A 21,436-nucleotide genomic window follows, 5' to 3' on the forward strand; every position below is an offset into this window, starting at 1 on the left:
GAAGCTCTCCACTCCATCTTTGGGCAGCCGACTCCACTGGTGCGACTTCGGGCCCCTCCGACTCTGCTGGGGGCTCTAGGCCTTCGATGTTGGCGGCTCTGGCCTCGGCGCTGCAGGGCCCCCAGGGTTCCAGGCCTGGTCCTGGATCTGAATTGGTGCCGGTCGGGCTCATGACATCTCCTCCGACACCGATTCTTCTGACGACACCTCCGCCAACTCTGACGCCAGTTTTGTCCCCAACCTGCGTCTACCCCGGCCTCCCCCTCGACTTGGACACGGAACCGAACCAGTGGCAGCCTGCGCCGACCGGTACTTATGTACCACTGTTCTCCCCTGGCGTTCCCTATCGCCGTGTGTGGCAGCCAGAGGAAGGTGAGGAGGACTGGCAGGGGTCTGTTGACCATTTGGCAGACCAGGTGAAGGAGCCGGACTGTAGAGAGGAGTTGGTGGAAGCCAGGGGTCTGGATACCTCCCCAGACCTTGGCATGCTTTCTCGCCTTACCGTGGCCACAGAGGAGGGAGCCTCCTGTGCTGTGGTGTTCCGTAGGGCGGCTGAGGCCTTGAGCATCCTACAGTGGTAGTCAGGACGAAACTCCTGACTGAAGTGCTTCAGCCTGCAGCTGCCTCTTTGGAGCCCCTGCTGCCGTTCACTGAGGGCCTCACAGATATCCCTCTAGGCCCTTGGCCCAGGCCTAGCACAAGGGCTCCCGTGGATAGGATGATTGCCTGGCCCCGGGCGTCTCCATTTTCCTCTCCCAACACCCTACCCCCGAGAGCTTTGTGGTCCAACTCTCAACATCCAAAGGTGCGTTCCTTTCTGCTACCCCAGATAGGAAATTGAAGAAGCTGGACCATCTTGGGTAGATGATGTTTTCTTCCCCCAGCTTAGGACAGCAGTCAGGTAACACCGCATATCTCTTGGGCCGTTACACCCACTCTATGTGGATACGGTTGCGCAGTTGCTGCCACAGTGTCCGGAGGAGGCCCGGGTCACTTTCTCCCGTGCAATTGCAGAGGAGAGAGATGCAGCAAAGTTCGCCATTGGCTGTGGGCTGGACACCACCAACTCGCTGGGTAGAACGATTTCTACGTCAGAAGCCCTAAGACGCTACGCCTGGCTGGAATCCACTGGCTTTTCTGGGGATGTCCAATCGACTCTTTTGGATATGTCCTTTGATAGCGGCCGTCTGTTTGGCGACAAGGCGGACCATGCGCTCGAGCATTTTAAGGATTCTAGAGCTACGGCCAGATCCTTGAGCTTTACTGCCACCTGTCGTCCTGTGTAGTCTGGCTTTCGCCCCTTTCGTGGCTACGGCAGGGGTGCCCCACCACGTTCCACCCAGGGCCACAGGCTGGCATAAGCTACCCAGCCTCTGCGGGGCTGGGGACGTGGGACCAAATGCCGTGGGTCTAGGGGCCAGCGGGCGGGCCAGTCCACCAGTGCCCCTTCTGCAGCAGCCTCTAAGCCTTCCTAGTCTGACATTTGAGGGCCAGCAGTTGCCAATGGGCGGCAGAATCTGCCATCACCTCCCCCACTGACACAACATCTTGCAGACAGGTGGGTTTTGCTGATAGTCTGAAGGGGCTACACCCTCCCCTTTGAGACTACCCCTCCCTCCATGCCACCAACACCCCATCGCATGTCGGAGGATCACTTGGACCATCTCTGTCAGGAAGTTATGGCTCTCTTGGCTAAGGGAGCTATTGAGCGAGTCCCTGTCCCAGAAGTAGGTCATGATTGTTACTCCCACTACTTCCTGGTGCCCAAGAAGGACAAAGGCCGAATCTCAGGGACGTCAACCGCTTCCTCCGGAAGGAAAAGTTCAAAATGTTGACATTAGCTCAGGTCCTGTCTGCCCTCAACCATGGAGACTGGATGGTAGCTTTGGACTTGCAGGTCGCTTACTTCCATAATCTCGTCCTGACGGCCCACATGCGTTACCTGTGGTTCACTGTAGGCCACAAGCATTTTTTGTTGTTTTTTAAACTTTATTTATCGATTTCCAAAAGAAACAATACAAAAAAGGCAAAAAGCGGCACAGTACAGTATAAAATAACTTAATGGCACCTAAGGAAATAAAGCATGGATGAAAATAGGCATGTCTCAGGCACAAAGAGCCAGGCGGAAGTGTGAACGTATTACTCAGGGAGCGGTGAAGCGAGGGAGGGGGGAGGAGAGCCAGCAGCAGTGCGATCAGTAAGGGCCAGTGAATTACTACTTGGGGAGCCAGGTGAGGAGCTGGCTTCGGCGGTTGTTCGATGTAAGTAAGAAATGAGGGGAGCCCAGATGTCAGGGGGACGACTAGCTGCGGGCATCAGGTCCCAACATTCACCCAATAATGTTTGACAGTGGGCAGCGTCGTTTAGCCAACCAGCTGCTATGTGCGCCAGGATACGCCCCCAGTGAAGCCACACCCTGCGTTTGGCAAGGACCAGGAGCATGGCAGTAAGTTTACGGTTGGCGTTAGAGATATGTTTGACATAGCCAAGGAGACATACCAGCGGATCAAGATTGACACTCTCTGAAGTGATGTCGCTAATGGTCGGGCACACAGCCTGCCAGCAGGCAGAGACCTTGGGGCACAGCCAAGCTAGGTGCGAGAAGTCAGCAGCGGGGTCGGAGCAGCGTGCACATCTATTGCAGGTTAGTAGCCCTATTCTATGCAGAGAAGCGTGAGTGCGATATAGCCTATGCATATATTTAAAATGTATTACCGCAAGCGGTAGTTAGGCGACAAGAGTTTTATCTGATTGCAGAAATATAGCCAAACTTCTTGAGGGAGGTCCCTGCCAAGGTCCTCACTCCACGCGGTGCAAGCTCTGTCAGTGCTAGCCAGGGAGGCAACAAGCGAAAGAGCATAGAGCCTGGTAACTAACTTTCTGGGGGAGCTAGAGGTGTAGACCAACTCGAGGGCAGCCAGCATCGGTGGGGGCTTCAGAAACGTGGGGTTGATGTCTTTACAAGTAGCTCGAATTTGGTAGTATAGGAACAGGTCTATCGGCCCTGCATCTCCCGGAAGGGTAATGAATGTCTCGACGGGATAGAGGTCGGCAATAGTGGTGAGGCCTAATAACGCGGCACGTTTAGCCATGCCAGTCGTCTGCAAGGGAGGAAATGCCAGATTGCGAGCTAGTGGCATGGAGGTAGCATAAAGTGTGGAGTTGCCAGCATGTCTCCGGAGTCTGTCCCAGGCCCAACGCAGGCATTCCACAGTGTCGACCTCGCCACGCGGAGGCCTGGGTGCGATGAATAGTACGGTCTGGAGCGGCCAAGGGGCAACAAGATCAGCCTCGACGTCAACATGGGGTTGGAAGGGGGTGGGGTGGATCCAGAAATGAAGAACACTGTCTTTGGCACACAGCGCGCATAATCGAAAGTCGGTAGCACCCATGCCTCTGAGGTGCAGGGGAATTGTGGGAGTGTTGTAGGCAATTCTGGGTTGTCGGCCAGCCCAGATCAGTGCAATGATGTGTGAGTGCAATTTACGGAAAAAGTGCGAGGTGAGTGGAAGGGGAACATTTAAAAAAATGTATAAAAATTTCGGGAGGACAACCATTTTTGCGATAGCAATAGTCCCGTGAGCGACAGGGGAAGCATTTGCCAAATCGGTAGCTTGGACTCCAACCAGTTCATAGCACGGCAGAAGTTGGAGCGCCAAAGGTCGTCTATGTCATGGCTAAGCCAGATACCGAGGTATCTGGTGGGGCCGGATGCCCAGATGAACGGGTAATCAGGGGTGTAGGGTTTGGTGGCGTCGGTAAGGGGGAAGAGAATAGATTTGCGCCAGTTGACCTGGATGCCAGAGAGACCCCCAAATCACGCGACCTCCCTCGTCATAGGGCCGAGATTGTCCTGTGGATTGCGGACATAGAGTGTAACATCATCCGCATACATGGAGACGACCAGGGCACGGGCCGCAAATCCAAGGCCACGTTGAGTGTGGTGTTGTCGGAACCGGGCGGCAAGAGGTTCCATAGCGATGGCAAAAAGCATGGGGGAAAGGGGGCACCCCTGCCTAGTACCCCTCGAGATAGAAAATGGCTCTGTGACCTCCCATTGATACAGATACGGGCAGTGGGGAGAGTATAAAGAAGCGGGACCTTGCAAACAAAGACCGGGCTCAAGCCCAGGCGAGGGAGGTAATAGAAAAAGAAAGGCGATTCTAGGGTATCAAAAGCCTTAGTGGCATCCAGAAGTGCCGCAACAGCAGGGAGAGACAGGTTGATCTGGTGGAGTACAGCAAAGATGGTCTGAAGGTTATGGGACATGGCTCGCCCGGGAATGAAGCCGGATTTGTCGGGACGTGCGATCAATGACATAAGGGGAAGAAGACGAGTGGCCAGAAGTTTAGCGTAAATTTTATTGTTGAGATTAATGAGGGACAATGGACGGTACGAGTCGCACATCTCAGGGGATTTATCGGGCTTAAGAAGAAGGGTGACCATGGCCTCCCGAAGGTAAGGGGGAAAGCACCCACGCTCTAGAGAATCATTATACATGGCAGCTAGGTGTGGAACCAGGAGGGGCGCATATTGTTTATAAAAGTCCGAAGTGAGGCCATCAGAGCCGGGGGCCTTGCCCCCGGGAAGCCCAGAGATAACGGCGGAGATCTCCTCCTGAGTAAACGGCTCGTCCAGGTACTCCCGGTGTTCATTGCCTAGCCATAGAAGTTCAAGGGTATTGGTCAAGAGACTTGCGGGAGGGGCGCCACACCAGCAGAGTAAAGTTGAGCGTAAAAAGCAGAGAAGCGGGCGATTATTTCTGAAGGGGACGTAATTCTGTTGGAGGGTCCACTCTGTAGAGTGGTGATACAGGAGGATGCATGAGGGTGCCGAAGTAAGTTGGCCAGGGTCTTGCCGGGGCGGTCGCCCTCACCATAACGGCGAGCTTTCGCTACTTTGCCCAAAAATGTTAGTTCCCTTTCTGCCCCCTCATTTGTATTCAGAAAGTTTTCCCCAAATCTGGGCTAACGTTTTAGGCTGTGGATCTAGGGATTGCTGAAGGTCCAGAGCCTTAATTTCTGTCTCAAGGCGCTCAAGGGTGCCACGAAGAGAACGTAGCACACCAGATTGTTTAGAAATACACTTACCCCGGATTGCCACTTTGAAGCCCTCCCAGATGGTGAAAGGGGGATCCACCGAGCCAACATTTAGCTCAAAATAATTGACAAAATAATTGACTATTGCAGTGCGGCTCTCTTCCCGGAAGACAGCATCTCGGAGAGCATGCAGGGCAGTTTCCAAGCAAACATGCGGCGCGTGGAGAGTGGGAGCTGTAAGCGCAACTGCTCTGGAGCGTGATCGGAAAAGGGTACGGGGCATGTGATCTGCAGATGGCATCCAGGAGGCGACATCACATGTGGCGAGCCAAGGTCCAAACGGGACCAGCACCCCCGTGAGTCAGACACACAAGTGCCCTCACACCTATCTGGGTTGGTATGTCTCCACATGTCAAGCAGAGAGTGGTCAGAGATGATAGTGTTAAGAAGGGAGGTGGCCTGAGGGTGCTGTGTACGCAGACCAGAGCCATCAAGCGTCGGAGAAGGCCCCCACCCAGAGAAAGGGACAAGGGCCCAGGGAAGAAATAAGTTGCCAAATGTTAATAAAAAATTCAGGGTTGTCAACGTTAGGGCCATATATCGCAACGAGAATTAAGGGTTGAGTGAAAAGGGTCCCTTGTACGATGACATAACTTGTTCTTTCATGCCTCTGCGCTTCTAGCATGGAATGTCGTGTAAAGAATTGACGTCCGCGTACAGGGATGGCATCTAAGTAGATACCGCAACGTTATTCCGGCGATCACAACGCCAATGACAAACGCGGAGTCGACGGACGCCTCCTACCGACGCGCAGGGGTACTGCTGAAGAAAAATTCTCCGGATCCAGTCTGTTGCCTGGGGGTAATTCTAAGGTAAGGGATCTATAACTAATATATGTCTCTTACAGATATATCATTATTGAAAGTAAGTAACTTGCTCATTGAGTTGCGCAAAAGGCATTAGCCCTTCATGGCTAAAAGTCTCTTATTCACTTGCAGTTGGCTACGTGCCAGTTTGAGTAGTCATCACCTGCCTGGGTAAAATCTGGGTTGTCGATGATAGAGGTAAGCAGTGAGGGAAAAGGGTATATGTCCCGGCAATCCAGCTTCCATCCAAGACTTTCAATGTAGCTAACAACCCAGGGAGGAATAAACACCCATGATCTTTGTTTTTTAGGCAGCCATGGTATTTGAGAGGGAAGAGGCTCTCCAGAGCCACTCTGTCTTCTGCCCTAACAATAAGATTGATGCGCTGAGATTATAGGACATTGATCTTGAAACCTGAAACCTGCCCATAGGTCTCCTGTTTGCAGATAAAAGCATATATAGATTTGTGTGATTTTGACAGCACAACTAATACATCATCTACATAAAGGGACATTTTATACTCCGGGCGTCCTAAAGTGATACCTGATATTGACAGGTCTGATCTGATCCTCTCAGTCAGGGGCTCCATATAACATGTAGAGAGGAGCGGGTTAGGGTCACCTCTCTCATGTGCTTCAGCCACCCTGAAGGCCCGATGTGAGGAAATGGGGCTCACAAGGCCCTCCATGACACCGGACCAGCATACCTGAACAGCTGCCTCAAATTCCACGCCCCCCAAAGGACCCTACGGTCAGCCCAGCTCTCCTACGCCGCAGTCCCCCACACCAGAAAGACCAGATCGGGACGCTGCTCCTTCCCCTTCCTCGCGGTCAGAGCCTGGAACGACCTTCCGCTCCACCTCAGACAAGACAACATCACTCCCCACCTTCGCAAGAAACCTCAATACCTTCGACAGACCCCCTCCTTGATGGACTGGAACCTGCAAACCTTCCCATTCCCCCCCTTCCCCAGCGCCTTGAGACCCTTACAGGTGAGTAATCACGCTTAACAAACACCTTGATTAATTATATGGTGTGGTAGTGCAACCTCACGGTGCAATACACTTACCAACCCCTTTAGAACCCTTGGGTTTTCTCTGTCTAACCTTCAGCTCAATCCTGGTTTGCCATGGCACTGAGCAGCAAGGCTTACACAGAACAGCAAGTGTAAAGCATTAAAACAGCACCAAAACAATTTAAGAAGAAATTGACACGACACTGTGGAACTCCGACACTAATTAATAAAAAAAGGCTGCATTTGTAAAAGAATTTTGACACTAGAATAAAATCGACTGGAGTGTTCCGGAGATATAGATTTTGGAAGTAATAGTAAATGAGTGCAATTTCACTCAACCGGGAACAAGCCTTGGCAAACTCAACGAATTGGACACTTAGGAATTTTTTCAAGGAAAACTTAGGTAAGTGTCAATGCAGTCGGTTGCAAGTACTTGGGGTGACCACCTGCGGCAATTAACTAATCAGGGGGAACAGCAAGGCCCTCAACAAGAGTTACCTTCACAGGAGAAGCAGTCCTCCAGCATTTCCAGGCACTTTACACACGTTGCAATGGATTCCTATAGAATTATCCTGATGGAAGGGATGAAGGATGCTGAAAATGCTTTGAGGGTGCTGAGTATGTGATGCGGTCGGCGAGGATCTTCCTGCAGGGATTTGTCGGGGCACGAAGATGATGAGGGGGTCCTGTTTGCAGGGTTGTCGTCCCACGAAGTCCGCTACTGTCTGGCTGAAGTCCAGTCCCTCGTTGTCGCGGTTACAGGCCAATCCGTCCTGAGTCGATAGCTCACCTTTTGAGGATCCAAGCAACTCTCCGACAGTACTCCGAGACTCAGTGAACTCGGGTGCAACCTGTGTGTTGTCTTGATTTCACTGGGCTCTGGAGACAGTCTCTCCCTGAGCAGGACATGCAGGCTCAGTCCCTCTCTTCGCTAGCCACCAATTGCAGTAGATGTAATCCTCGTCGGTGCAGTAGGGCAATCCTTCTTCGGTCCTTCCCAAAATCTGAGTTCTGGGTGCAAGCGTTGCCCTTCTTATGCTTTGAAAATGCCCTCAGGGCATGATGCATTTGGTAGCTAATGGGATACCAGGTTCCTTTCCACCTTGTGATCACTTCCTGTGGAGTGTGGTATTTGGCTACCCCAGTATGCACCATTCTGTCCACCCCCAAGATGGTGCAACCCCTCTCCTGGTGTACAGAACTCCCTCCCCCTGGGGTATGGCTATGTCAGGGCTACACACCTCTGGGGAAACCGGTTTGGCAACTGGTTTCCCCTCCCTGCATCCCGTTCCAGACAGATATTTTTTCTGATCCCTCCACCTCTTTACAGGACTGTGGTGATGCTCTTTTTAACATGTTGCCTTCATTCAACCTTATGGAATTTATTCCCAACCGATAAAAGACATGAAGCCAATGCCTTTTTGTATTTGTTTATGCCACCTGAGTGGTTACCAGATTCACTGTGAAACCTGTTTGGGAGCCTTGATCAGAATTTGTTTTTTTACTGAAGTACAGAAAAACATATTTTTAAATGTCTATCACTAATCCTACGTCATTGCCTTTTTTAATTTTTTATTTTAGTAAAGCCAAGAGGTGCGGAAGCGCCTGCTCTATTTTAATTTTAGTTTTTAGCTTTGTATAATAAATTGTAGAAGCAATCAGACCCTCTGACTTCAGATACATCTCATTGTGCTTCAGTTGAATGAATGTGAAACTGACATAAAATTCTGAAATAAATTTTTCACATCGTGATGCTAAATTTTGATCTCTATTTCTTAATTGTAGTGCAGCATTATCTCACAGTGGAAGCCCTGGTGAAGTTCCAGAGGGAAATCGAACTTTTATTGATGATGCTCACAATGTAAGCCAATGGCTAGAAGTCCTCCCAGGGGAAGAAATTCCTTTTCAGTTTGAAGTCAGAGACAAACTACGGCATAGGTATATATATCGGGCAATAAACGTTTGTGAAATTGTCAGAGTCTGAGTTGACAATGTGTTTTGCTGTATGGAAGGATTAAGCTAGGATTTATCATCCTCCTTGCTGTTTTTAAGATGAGCACAATGTATGTATCCTTCTTCCATGAAATATTTAAGACCAGGTTTCCCACGCTGTCACGTTGAGAGTTTATATTGTGCAGACAGAGAATGGCAATCAGCACATATGCATAAAAGACTGACTCACAGTAGAATAATTATATTGCGCATTGCGCAAGTCAGATTTGTTGTGAAGGTATTTGTGAGAATGTGGAACTCCACATTCTTGGAAAGATACGATTTTTCAGCAGTTTCGGGCAAATGCTGAGTAAGTTACTGTTGACTGACAGTGTGAGACTTGGATCACTCTCAGGGCCACATGTGCACAGCTTTTTCCGTTTGCGACCGGAAAGATGCTTTTTGTGAAGTAAATCCCAAATTGTGATTTGGTAGCTTGTTACTGTATTGCAATTTGGATTTTGAGATTCGTTATTTGGAAGGGGTGTGTTCTGGACGTCCCTTCCAAATACTGAAAAGAAGTGGTATGTACAAAAGTTTTGTGACTGAAATGCGGTCGCAAAACATTCGCAGTTTACCACTCAAAGTTGGTGGTAACTCATTCGCAAATGGGAAGGGACCCCTTCCGCTTTGAAAATGGTTGAAAGAATCTTTTTTAACAGCAGGTAGCAGTCCCACGGACTACTACCAACTCTTAAAAAATCAAAAGAATATATATATATATATTTTTAAACGCATCCCGTTTTCCTTTAAGGAAAACGAGCTGCATTTAAAAAAAAAAAGTATATGTTGCTTTATTTAAAAGCAGTCTAGAACAAACCCACTAATGAATCCTCGTGCCAGGACGACTCAATTCTGAGTGCTGGAATTCCAGCACTCAGAATTGAGTCGTCCTGGCACGAGGATTCATTAGTGGGTTTGTCCATGTTGTTCTAGACTATTAACTAGGGGAAAAGGACGTCCCTCATTGTCCTTCCTCGCTCTCTTTTTGTTACTTCTTTATGTAAAAGCACTCACGGCTGCTGACCCCAGCACGCCACCATTCCTGTGATTTTTGCGATTCCCAATGGATCTCAAACTGAGATCTTCCTTATCTGAAAGAGACAGCTAGTTATAGATTCCTTACGTTAGAATTACCCCCAGGCGTCAGACTGTATCCGAAGAATTTTTCTTAGCAGTGCCCCTGCGCGTCAGTGGGTGGCGTCGGTCAACTCCGCGTCCATCGTCGTGGTCGCCGTGATGATGTTGCAGTGTCTATTTAAAAGCCGTCCCTGCGCACTGATGTCAGTTTTTTGTCCGCACCAGCATAGCGCAGATCCAGAGAGAGCTACCCTTGTAGTCACTTTTTGACTAAACTTTTTCGATGTTTTGTTGACGACTTTTTCGAGTCTACGCAAGATGCCCCATCCTCGAACCAACTTCAAGCCTTGCGAGGCCTGTCACAGGCTGATGTATGTGAAGGACCTGCACCTCGCGTGCCTTTGGTGTCTGGAGCACGACCACGACCCGAAGTCGTGCTCCGACTATCAGGCAATGAATGGAAAGCCTTTGCGGGAGCGCTCCCGAAAGCGGTCGGCTCCACGCTGCTCCCGGTCTCTCTCTCTCAAGAAAGTTCTCAAGGCCGCTCGCTGGGCCCAGACACCTCATCCCACTCCACGTCTTCAAAATCCTCGGGTTAGTTGAAGCACAAGAAAAAGGCGAAGAACCACCGGCGCTCTTCACCTTCTCCCCGTCGGTCGGCTGATGCAAAGCGGGACACGGAAAGTCGTCGCTCTAAGGCTCCGTCTCCTTCTTCAGGGACGACTCCACACCTCCCCCCATTTCCGGCAGCCGCGTCGCCCCCTGCCCAGTTTCGTACATTTTACAAAGCCCTCCACCGTATCTTTGGGCTTCCCGAATCCGCCGGTGCGCCTTTGGGCCCTGCAGAGCCGGTCGGGGGTCTTGGGCCTCGATACCAGCTGGGCCCCTGCGGATCCAGGCCTGGATCCAGATCGACGCCGGTCAATCTTACCCGACTTTCCCCGGTGCCGATCCCGACATCGACGCCCCTGGCCAATGCCGTCCCCATCGTCACCCAGAGATGGACCCGGACCGATGGCGAATCCGATGCCGGAGGTTACTTTTGTTCCCCTGTTCATCCCTGGTGTTCCCTTTCGCCCAGAAAGCGGTGATGAGAATTGGGAGGTGTCGCTAGACCCTTTGGCAGACCATCTTGAAGAGCCGGACTGGAGAGAGGACCTGTGGACGCCAGTGGTCTGGACAATTCTCCAGACCTTGGCATGTTTTATCTTACGCTGTGTTGGTGCGAAGGGCAGCAGAGGCCTTGTGCCTGGAGCTCCCTTTAGTGGCAGTCAGGACTATTCTCCTGACTGAGGTGCTTCAGCCTGGGGCAAACTCCTCTGAACACCTCCTGCCCTTCAATGAAGCCCTCACTGACGTCCTTCTGGGCATGGTCCAAGCCCAGCACAGGTCCTCCTGTGGAAAGGATGATTGCCCGCTGCTACCGTCTGGCTCCGGGGGGAACCAGATTTCCTCACCCAACACCCTTCCCCCGAGAGCTTGGTGGTCCAAGCCTCCTCTTCCAAGGGGCATATTCCCTTCTGCTCCCCCAGACAGGGAATCCATGAAGCGGGATCATCTTGGGAAGTGCAGTTCTCTTCCTCCAGCTTGGCACAGCAGACCATGAATACCGCGTGCCTATTGGGCCGTTACTCCCATTCTATCTGGGATACGGTCGCACAGGTTCTGCCTCAGTGCCCAGAGAAGGCCCGGACCGTTCTCTTCCCTGAACACCAGGGCGAACAAACTCAGCCGTTGGTGCCTGGTAGATCACGAATGGCGTCTTCACTCAGAGGTGGTGCAAGGTCTCTTTCAGCAGTGGGGAGAGCCATGGTTAGATCTGTTCGCAACTGAAGAAAATGCGCAATGTCAGCAGTTCTGCACGTTGAAGTTTCCAAGGCGGCTGTCGCTCCGCAACGCTTTTCGGCTTAAATGGAGTTGCGGCCTCCTGCACACCTTTCTGTCTGTACCACTTCTGCCACGAGTGCTGAAGAAGATCAAGTGCGATCGGGCCTAAATTATTCTTGGGGCTCCGGACTGGGCACGAAGAGTTTGGTACCCCGAGCTTTTGAGCATGGCCATCGATCCTCCAATCAGACAAAAGATTTCCGGGTGGATGATCAACTCTTCGTTGGCTATGTAGGTGCCAAGATAGGCCGGGCTGTACAAAAGACTACCATCTCTCGATGGGTTGTCCCTTGTACTAAAATATGTTACACTTTAGTGAAAAAGGAACCTCGAGGGGGGCTCCGTGCTCATTCTATTAGAGCTTTGGCAGCAACCACTGCATTGGCACGTGGAAGCCCACTTCTCAATATCTGTCAGGCAGCCACGTGGGCATCCTTGCACATGTTTACCAGACATTACTGCCTGGACAGCCAAGTCCGGAGGGACGCTATTTTGCCTGTTCAGTCCTCCAGGACTTTCTGGTGTGAACTTGGTTCGCAGACCCTCCTCCAGGGTTGGCATTACTGGGGTATCTATTCTAAAGGTAAGGAATCTATAACTAACTGTCTCTTTTAGATGAACAAGTTACTTACCTTCGGAAATGATGTATCTGTAAGAGACATATGTTTGTTATAGATTCCTTACCCATCCTTCCCACTCTGCTAATTGACTTCTAAGGATAGGGATTTCCTTGCAGAGCCCTACTTGTTGCGCACCAGTGGTCAGTGTCTTGCATGGCTCTGCGCTTCTGGCGTGGAAAGTCGTGTCAGAACTGACGTCAGCGAGTAGGGGTGGCGTCTAATTAGACACCGCGACGTTGTCCCGGCGACCACGATGCCGACGACAGACGCAGAGTCGACCAACGCCACCCACCGACGCGCAGGGGTACTGCTAGGAAAAATTCTCTGGATCCAGTCTGACGCCTGGGGTTAATTCTAAAGGCAAGGAATCTATAACTAACGTATGTCTCTTACAGATACATCGTTACCGAAGGTAAGTAACTTGTTCATTAATATTCATGAGGTAGGTCTATTTGCAACCCACTGGGAATCTCAAAAAGTGTAAAACACACTTTTGTACATTAGTGTTTGCGATTACCAAATGGCGAGTCGCAAACAGTTTTACAAGTAATAAAGTAAAAACAGTGACAACTTAAATATTCTGTCGGTTTTATTCATTCAGAGATCTGGTATGGTGCATTTGATTTTTAAAAAACCTTATTAAAAGTTAGCGTCTTGGTAAGTAATGATTGTATGTCGCCAAATGAAAAAGATAGAATGTTAGTGTGCTAAATAAAATACTTTATAACACCATCTACCATTCGTTTAATGACCAAACCTCCTTAAAGAGTATCTGTTTTTATTCCGTTGACCATCCTTTCTCCTTCTCCAAAGTTTCAAGTAAGTTAACTCTTCTAACAATTGGTCCATAGCTTTCACACCAACTGCTTCTATGTACTGCGTTCCACAGGGATCTCTTTTATCTCCTGTCGGGTTCAAAATAAGTTTAGCTTCTCTGTTCAAGCAGCATAATCTTATTATAAAGGACATGGAATGAGGATACACATGGCTTGTCTGACAAAGCGCAAGTATAATTCATGCTTTGACACAGAAGCAGATTTAGTCTAAATGGACGTCAGAAAGGGGAAAGGCAAATAAATCACCATGTGTGGCTCTGGCCAAAGTGGTCTTAGTGATGTCATTCCTTTTTCAGGCCAGGGCATTGCACCTGGAGTCTCCTTTCTATATTGGGGCGATGAAATAGGGTTTTGTGGTATACTTCTGGTGCTGCAAAGAGAAGTAGCTGTCCCGGAATTGAGTGTCAGAAAGAGATAAGAGGGCCTGATTTGCTATATGTTTTTGAGGTTGCTAAGCCAGTGAATTAGGCTTTTAAACCCGAAAACACCTTTTCAAAAAGCACATATCCCTCTTAACGAGACAGAAAGAATTTCCCGAGTCATGAGCACAGTTTGCAACCATTTCCGAATCTTATACAGGAGGGAATGTGAAAGAGTCATGCCCTTCTCTTCACAAATTAATATATCAATGGTTTGTGACCTTAATTACGATTGCAAGCAATTGAAAAGTTACTACTGCTCAAGGTGGGATAGTAAGTCATTCGTTAACAGGAGGCAGTTGAGCGGGTCAGTTTCCTCTTTTGGAATCGTGTTATAGGGCCTCAAAGAAGAGCAGGCACCACTGCCTGCTCCCCACAAGTGATGCCAAGCCAGATACATAAAAAAAGCACAACAAACAAGCATTGGCATAGCCAATAGGTCTCGCTTTTGGGACTTTATAAGTATTTAGTTTTACAGCACAAAATCCCGGAGTGCAACAACATCACCTGTTGCATGGCTTATCCTTGTACCTTATAAGTGTTTAGCCATGCAACAGTTGATGTTGTTGCACCAAGGATATTGTGCTGAAGTTATCCAGCACAATATCCTTGCTGCAACAATATCAATTGTTGCATGGCTAAACACTTATAAGGTCCCAAAGCATACTAGCGTTCTTTTTTAAATGCCACTGCTTGAAACTATTACTTTTCCAAACATTCCATCAATACCCGTTTTAGCAGTTCAAGCACTAAGCCCATGTTTCTCCTCTGACTGCTGAACTGGAAAACACACAATAACCGTCAATGCTGGCCGCATGATAGCGTTTTTTTTTTTTTTACTTTCAATCATGATACACAGCAGATGCACTGCTGCTGTACAATATGTTTTAAAAAACATTGCTAAATCCACATGGTATTACTATTTAGCAATGTCAATGTTTTTTTTGGCCATGTTGCACAACAGCGTGGCTACTGTGCAGCACGGCTGAAAAAGCAAAAAATAAATTTGGGGGAGTGGTTTAAAGTAGCAAGGATTTATGGCGTCATAACTTTTTTGAAATATTACTTTCAGCGGTGCTGCTGGACAACATGGCTGAAAAATAGCAAAGTCAATAGATCTTGCGCTAGCTATTGGCTTACTTAACAAAATAATGCACCATACTCTGATATGGCAGGCGTGGTTCTACAAGTCTAGTGAAGAGTAACTTTCCTTTGAGCAGCAACATTACAGCCACTTTAAGAAAGGTGTTTTAAGTTTAATGGGAAATGTCCCTTCAAGGATTGGTCTTGGCACTGATTTTCTGAAGCATCAAGTGCCAGGTTCATGCATCCTATGGGGCAATTAAAGGAAAGAAGAAGATGTACCACAATGGCAGCATCTCCCACAATGAGGGAGGCTCCTCCTAATGTGGGGTGATGGAAGGGCTGATACATTAAACTGGACCTGCGTATGTGGCAGTGTGGTTTTGGGAAAGGTAGTTGTCCTACCTGTGCACAGCTGCAACGCCTAAGGAGTTAACATCTAGAGCATGGGTACTCACAAACATTTTCCGGGGGGCGCAAAGTTTGGTCTTTGGTGTGACTGAGGGCCACACTTATGCCAGCACGGGTTGTAGAGGAAGCAAAGCATGTATTTCTAGTGGCTGCCTTTAGAAATTAAGGTGTTCCTAGAGTTAAGGGCCTAGTTACTTTTTTTCTCAAACTGCAATTAACTTTTAAATAAGTGCTTGCTGTATATTTAAAAACATTTTGCCATGTTAGTGCTGAGTCAAGTAAACAGCAGCCCGGTGATGCTGCTGCCCAGGGGGCTGTATGTAAAGGTCAGGAGGGCTGCATGTGGCCCCCAGGCCACACTTTGAGTATCACTGATCTAGAGCAACACATAGGACATACCTAAAATAAAAAAATTGACCCCCCCCCCCCCCTCCCCAAAATAAATGACTTGAATATCCAAAGGGTTCTGATTCTTCCCCACTAAAATTTTCAGGGCATCCCTCCCACCTTTGAAAACCTTAAGAAACAAATGAATAAGACAGGCAATGATAGAAGAAGCAACAACAAATAAGAGAAAACGGTGAGAGCAGCATGTGCTGACCAATTAGAAGCAAAGACATGTGACGATGAAGTCAACCAATTGTAATTAATGGTCAGGCTCTAACCCCTTCCTTGTTTTTTTGTAATGTAACAAAAGATCTTACAAGTGACAGTGCAGGCACTGTCTCAGACAAGACCTAAAAAATAGACAATCAGGGAACAATAAAGGACTTGGCAGCAAAACAACTCAAGATTTTTAAAAAAACACTAGCTTGTTGCAACACACCAAGGAAAATAAATACAATTCAAAACATCAAATAACTGTTAGCAGAGCAAGATTTATTTACATTAATACAATTGTTGATTATATCAAGAATCGGTTAGAGAAAACCCATGACCATGTGACTTTCAAACGTCAGCTCACCTCCACCGAAAGATGTGCTAAATTAAGCACCAATTCAATCACTTTCACCTAAAGGTTAGACCATATCACAGTGGTGCTCGAATCCTTGGGCGGGCTGACTGCTGATTTAAAGCAGCAACATTCTGAGACCAGCTGGCAAAACAAACAGAACCATATACCAAGCTAGTATTGTAAACCTCACACTTGAAATCCGTTTGTTCAAACGTACAAAATATTGGGCACGTTTACTCAAGATCAGCTCCCAAAACATGGAACATGACATACTATCCGAAAATATCAAAAATCGCCCAACAAATTGACAACGAAACTGCTATTCAATACATTCTTTGTGACAATACCGATATCATTCCACGAGCAGAAAATACATAAACAACCCGACTCTAATCACAAAATCGTTGAGGGCATAGGAAAATTACAGGTCCCACAACCACACCTCTCCAAAAAAAAGAGTTCCCTCCAACCCAAACCTACCTATTCCTAGAAACAAGGCCAGCCAATTGAAGTAAGGTATATATCTGTAAAATATACCTAGCGTTCATTGAAAACAAGAAATGTATATTTTATATTTCCCCAAACCGAAAAAAAAAATCCTTCCAAAAATGTAAGACATAATGTAAATGAAATTGCACCCCAATTTGACAGGTCTTCTGGTATTGGATCTTTATGCAAACATACCGATTGACTACTAATAGAACATAAAAAACTACTATAAGAACTCACTACGAGTGTTCTCCAATATGCCTTTGCCGTTGCAAATGCCCATCTGGATGTTAGCCTAAAGAGTTCAAGCTCATCTGGTTTGCGACAGAAGCCCTTTCTCCTTTCAAAAAGGCTGACTGACCTTGTTGTCAAGACACGCTTAAAGTCTGAGCATTTAGTAGGCAAAATGCACTTTTAATTTCCGGCACACCATAACTAAACCGGAGAACGGTTAAATGAAAAAAAAAAATAAGAAAAAACAAGCGCATTCCTCGTGCTAAAAGGAGGCAGCAGGGGGAGGGGCGAGAGGAGGGGGCGAGTGAAAGCGTTTCACTTGCGAGAGCGAGCTGCGCCAGGAGCGATAACTGCTACCATATGGCTCCGCACGCTCCCGCAAGTGAATCTCCACACGTTGCCATTAAAGGCAATGGAACGCGTGCACGTTTTAGCCTGAAAAAGGCACTCGATGGTTACAGGTCTCTTTCCTATGTAGCGCATGCGCGCTGCGTAGGCGAGACATAAAAAGATCTGCTCACACTATTGATTTCTACTATAACAGTATGCTTCCACCTCTGTGTGGCCACAAGAAAGGTAGTATCAGGGGAGTATATGTATTTCAATAGAAATTCAACTGGCTGGGTCGTTTGGCAGGGTTTATTTCTGTATTTGTGCTGGGACTTCCCCCAAATTGGCCTCACACTATAGCAAAGTAATATAATGAGGAGTCATAACCCAGGTGAACATAAATTTGCTTGTAGCTCCGTAAAGTATGTAAAGATGAACTAAAACGTCAGTTTCTACAAGTCTGCAATCCCATGACAGTGGAATTTCACACAGGCTCCTTCAACAGGTATCTGGTTTATGAGACTTTGGAAAAAACACAGTTGATGGACAGAATGCAGAACAATGTCACACATTCACCCCAGTACATAGATCTGGGCCTAAATCCATCGTGTTTTTGCCCACCATGCCATTCCAGTTTGAACCCAGCCATATGCAAATCAGTCTTGACCCTGTGCCTCATGGGAACAGTCCAGCCCGAACTGCCCAGCCAGGTCCTCCCTAGACTAGAAACAAGCATCCTAGGACCGGTTTCGGGGTTTCACCCCTCTTCAGCCAGGATAGCTGGTTTCCAGTGGCATGGAGAACACGGGACCCACGTCTGGGCATACCCGACCCACTCGGGTGACAAATGAAAAAAAACACAGTTGATAGACAGAATGCAGAACAATGTCATACATTCACCCCAGTACATACATCTGGGCCTAAATCCATTGTTTTTTTGCTCACCATGCCATTCCAGCTTGAACCCTCTTCAGCCAGGATAGCTTGATTCCAGTGGCATGGAGAGCACGGGACCCACGTCTGGGCATACCCGAGACTTTGGAACATAAGCAACGGAAACTTATGACAAGCCTTGCACCATGTTTGAGCAATTTGGAAGCCAAACTTTGAAAAACTTTACATAACACAAGAAAGATGGCTTAGACTAACCGTCGCCCTGCAACAGACTTCATCATAAAAAAGATAATACAGTAAATGACTAGCGTTTTACTGGTCATGCTGCATGGCTGAGTTAGTACTTGAAAGCTTATGCATCAGGGGCTAACTTGTCACTTCTTTAGAATTATCAGATGCAGCATAACCTGGGGTGGGTTTGTCATCCACTTTCTTGCACGTAAATGTTGGTCGAAATGGGTTTCAGCAAGGTTATGTAGGGGAGGGGAAAGCCGACAGCTGATATAAGCACTCACTATTGAAATAAAAGTGTAAATTTCAAAAAACTGATTTGAAAAAAATAAATGTTGGGCGCTTGCACATTTCTACACACAGTGTGTCCAATTTCCCCACCCCCTTCGTCCGAGACTGCCCTACCTATCTTCACTTCACACACCATATAGGAGATCCGATTGGGCTGTGGGAACAGCCTTGCAGATATGAAGGACAAAGAGTAAACATTTAAAAGTGCTGGGACCATCAGGAAATTATTTCTTCTTAGTGTTGCAATACTTATTCTTTTGAAATAGTGGTTTAATTTTTTAGCTTTTGCCTATAGTATGGGCATTTTCAAAAAAATGGCGTCAGAAAATTTTACAAAGTTGAAAACATTTAAACTAAAGAAATTAAAAGAACACTATTTTTACATTCAATAAGGTCTGCGAGTACTATCAACAACTTCAACAGAACCGTTTATATGCCACAGAGGGGGGGTGTGGGGGGGTCAGCACAAACAATTTCTTCTTTCACCCAAGTGAAAGTCTAAAAAAGTGGACAAGTTCAACATTTTAGAGGTTAGTGAGGGAAGAAGAGCGATTATGATAGTGGAGTGAGTCAAAAGTCCACAATATTGTCAGGCCATTTATATTTACTACAAGATTAAGAGGAATTTCTGCTGGTTTTTGAAGGACATGAAGAAGGATCGAGTTAATCTCTTAAAAATGTCATATTCTTGGTATAAAACCTAAGGATTAGTTCATGTGGAGGTCTTCGCATACCAGACTGGTACAAGCAAAGTGAGCCAGAGTTGTAAAATGTTTTTCTGAATGTTTCTTTTGGATCCAAGGTACTCATTTGGCATTGGTAATTTTTAGGGTAAAAAAAAATGCTGCTCTCATGACAAACCGTGCTTTTGGGGGTATTCTTGTAGTTCAGCAAATACAGGAGATGTGTCATCACATTTCCTAGTAACAGAGCTTAATTCGCCTGCCATGAGTAGCTCGGCGTTTAAAGGTCCAGTGAGAGCTCGCGGTAAACTTGTTAATGCCATTATTCTGTAGTCAATTAGGGTATTAATAGCGCCTAGATGTTTGACTGGCCACAGTAGTTCGAACTGGCACTATGGCTTTCGTCCGTGGCTCTGATGTGGAAAGCAACATTAACTTCATTATCGAGTGAGAAGATTACAGCCGGGCACAATCAATTAATAAAAAGCATAATCCAGAGCTGTTAAACTTGCCATGCCTAGCAGCTGCATTGCTGTTTTGTTTTGGGTGGGGGGGCGGACAGGAGGGGAAGAGTAGCTGAACTGTAATTGTGTGGATTTTTTGCCTCCTCTTGTATTTCAGCTAGGCAGTCCACAAAATGAATCAAGGACGTGTTCTGCTCTAATCTAATACAGTTAAGTGTCATCATACCGATACAATGTTACTCCAAGACTGTTTACAGGTTGGTGTCCCAGGTGCAGGTTGAAACGGACTGGTACTATCCCCAAAAAGAAGAATTGGTTCAAGAACCAAGTCCGGCCTGACACTAACAGCATTCTATCTAAGAAGCTCTCTTCCCTCGTTCCCTTCTCTTACAGGGAAAAGTGTACTTCTGCCTCACTGACAACCAATTGTTTGATTGCATCATTTGGGTAAAGACTCGAAAAGCTGCAAACAAATCTTTTCTCGAACTCAATTGATGCACTAGTGTCATTCCAATAAACGTAGGACAAGCTATATGTTTGCACTTCAATGCTCTCGTTATAAGTACATTCCAGTGCAAAGTGGTTTTCTGTTCTGTCACATAAGGTTCCAAAGGAAGCGACACCTGCAATTGTGTATGAGCATCCTATGCGGGGCCCAGAACATGGCTGAGATTGATTCGGGTCACGACACTTTGAAAGAATAAATTAAACTATCGGACTGTTGTATTGAAGTGTTAATCTACACTAAGATTTATGAAGTGGCAAATTAAAGTACTCACTCCTGTCACACTAAGAAAGTAGATACATAATCTCACTGTGAAGGTGTTAACTAAACCCATAAGGGGCATCTTGCACGAACATGTAGTTAAAATAAAGTAATTAATAGTGTTTAGGTATGGAATGAAAGATGAGCATGAAATTAAATGCAGTTTGAGAAAATGTGTTGAAATGCTTTTAATGCTTTAAATCTTGCTACGTGAACGAGCTAAAGCACAAAAACACACGTTGGAAATTGGTGTAGCTTGCATTCCCCCTTCAACATTTTTGAACAACAAGCATTGGCCACGCGGCCGTGAAATTAACGCCGAGCGGCCATGAAAGAGAAAGTGAGCTACACGGGTTACATGGAGAGGGGGTGGGGGGGGGGGGGTGCTAAAGCAACACAGGGAAGGCTGGCATATGGTGAGCACTATTGCGGCCGCTTTGATGTTCTCAGTGGCCGCGCGGCTCACTCAGAACATCAAAGCGCCCGCGAAATGTACACACAGGCTGCCAAATGGTGCGCGCGCCCGGCGCACATGCACTGTAGTTGGGGGCCTGAAAAGCACTCGTTTGCACTTCCAAATCCCGATTTTCTATAGCTCTCGCCAGAGCAGCGCTAATGCGCTGGCTCAGGCGAGACCTAAAAAGCAGCTTCACTCTGGGGAGCGGAGCTTGCCGTCGTCGAAGATGGCCGCCTAATAGAGGAGCTCCGCGCATCAACATACGATCCATAAAGAATCCTGCATTAACTTGAGGAATTTATCCCGGAAAAAACACTGCTCCGTGAGGCTGGTGCGGTCAGCTTCCGAAGGAGCCGATCAGCTCGAGTGGTGGTTCCGTGCACACGGAGTTACGG

General features: G+C 47.4%; 1 protein-coding gene across 2 annotated transcripts in view; it reads left to right on the forward strand.

The window, feature by feature from the left end:
* VPS13D (vacuolar protein sorting 13 homolog D) overlaps positions 1-21,436 on the forward strand; it is a 2,738,381-nt gene that overhangs the window by 1,358,124 nt on the left and 1,358,821 nt on the right. For both annotated transcript variants that reach the window (XM_085608633.1, XM_085608634.1), the window contains exon 42: positions 8,705-8,857. In XM_085608633.1, the coding sequence (XP_085464759.1) occupies positions 8,705-8,857 (153 nt within the window). The remainder of the gene's footprint in view (positions 1-8,704; positions 8,858-21,436) is intronic.

The sequence above is a fragment of the Triturus cristatus genome, chromosome 1_2, assembly GCF_964204655.1.
Source record: "Triturus cristatus chromosome 1_2, aTriCri1.1, whole genome shotgun sequence".
NCBI lineage: Eukaryota > Metazoa > Chordata > Amphibia > Caudata > Salamandridae > Triturus > Triturus cristatus.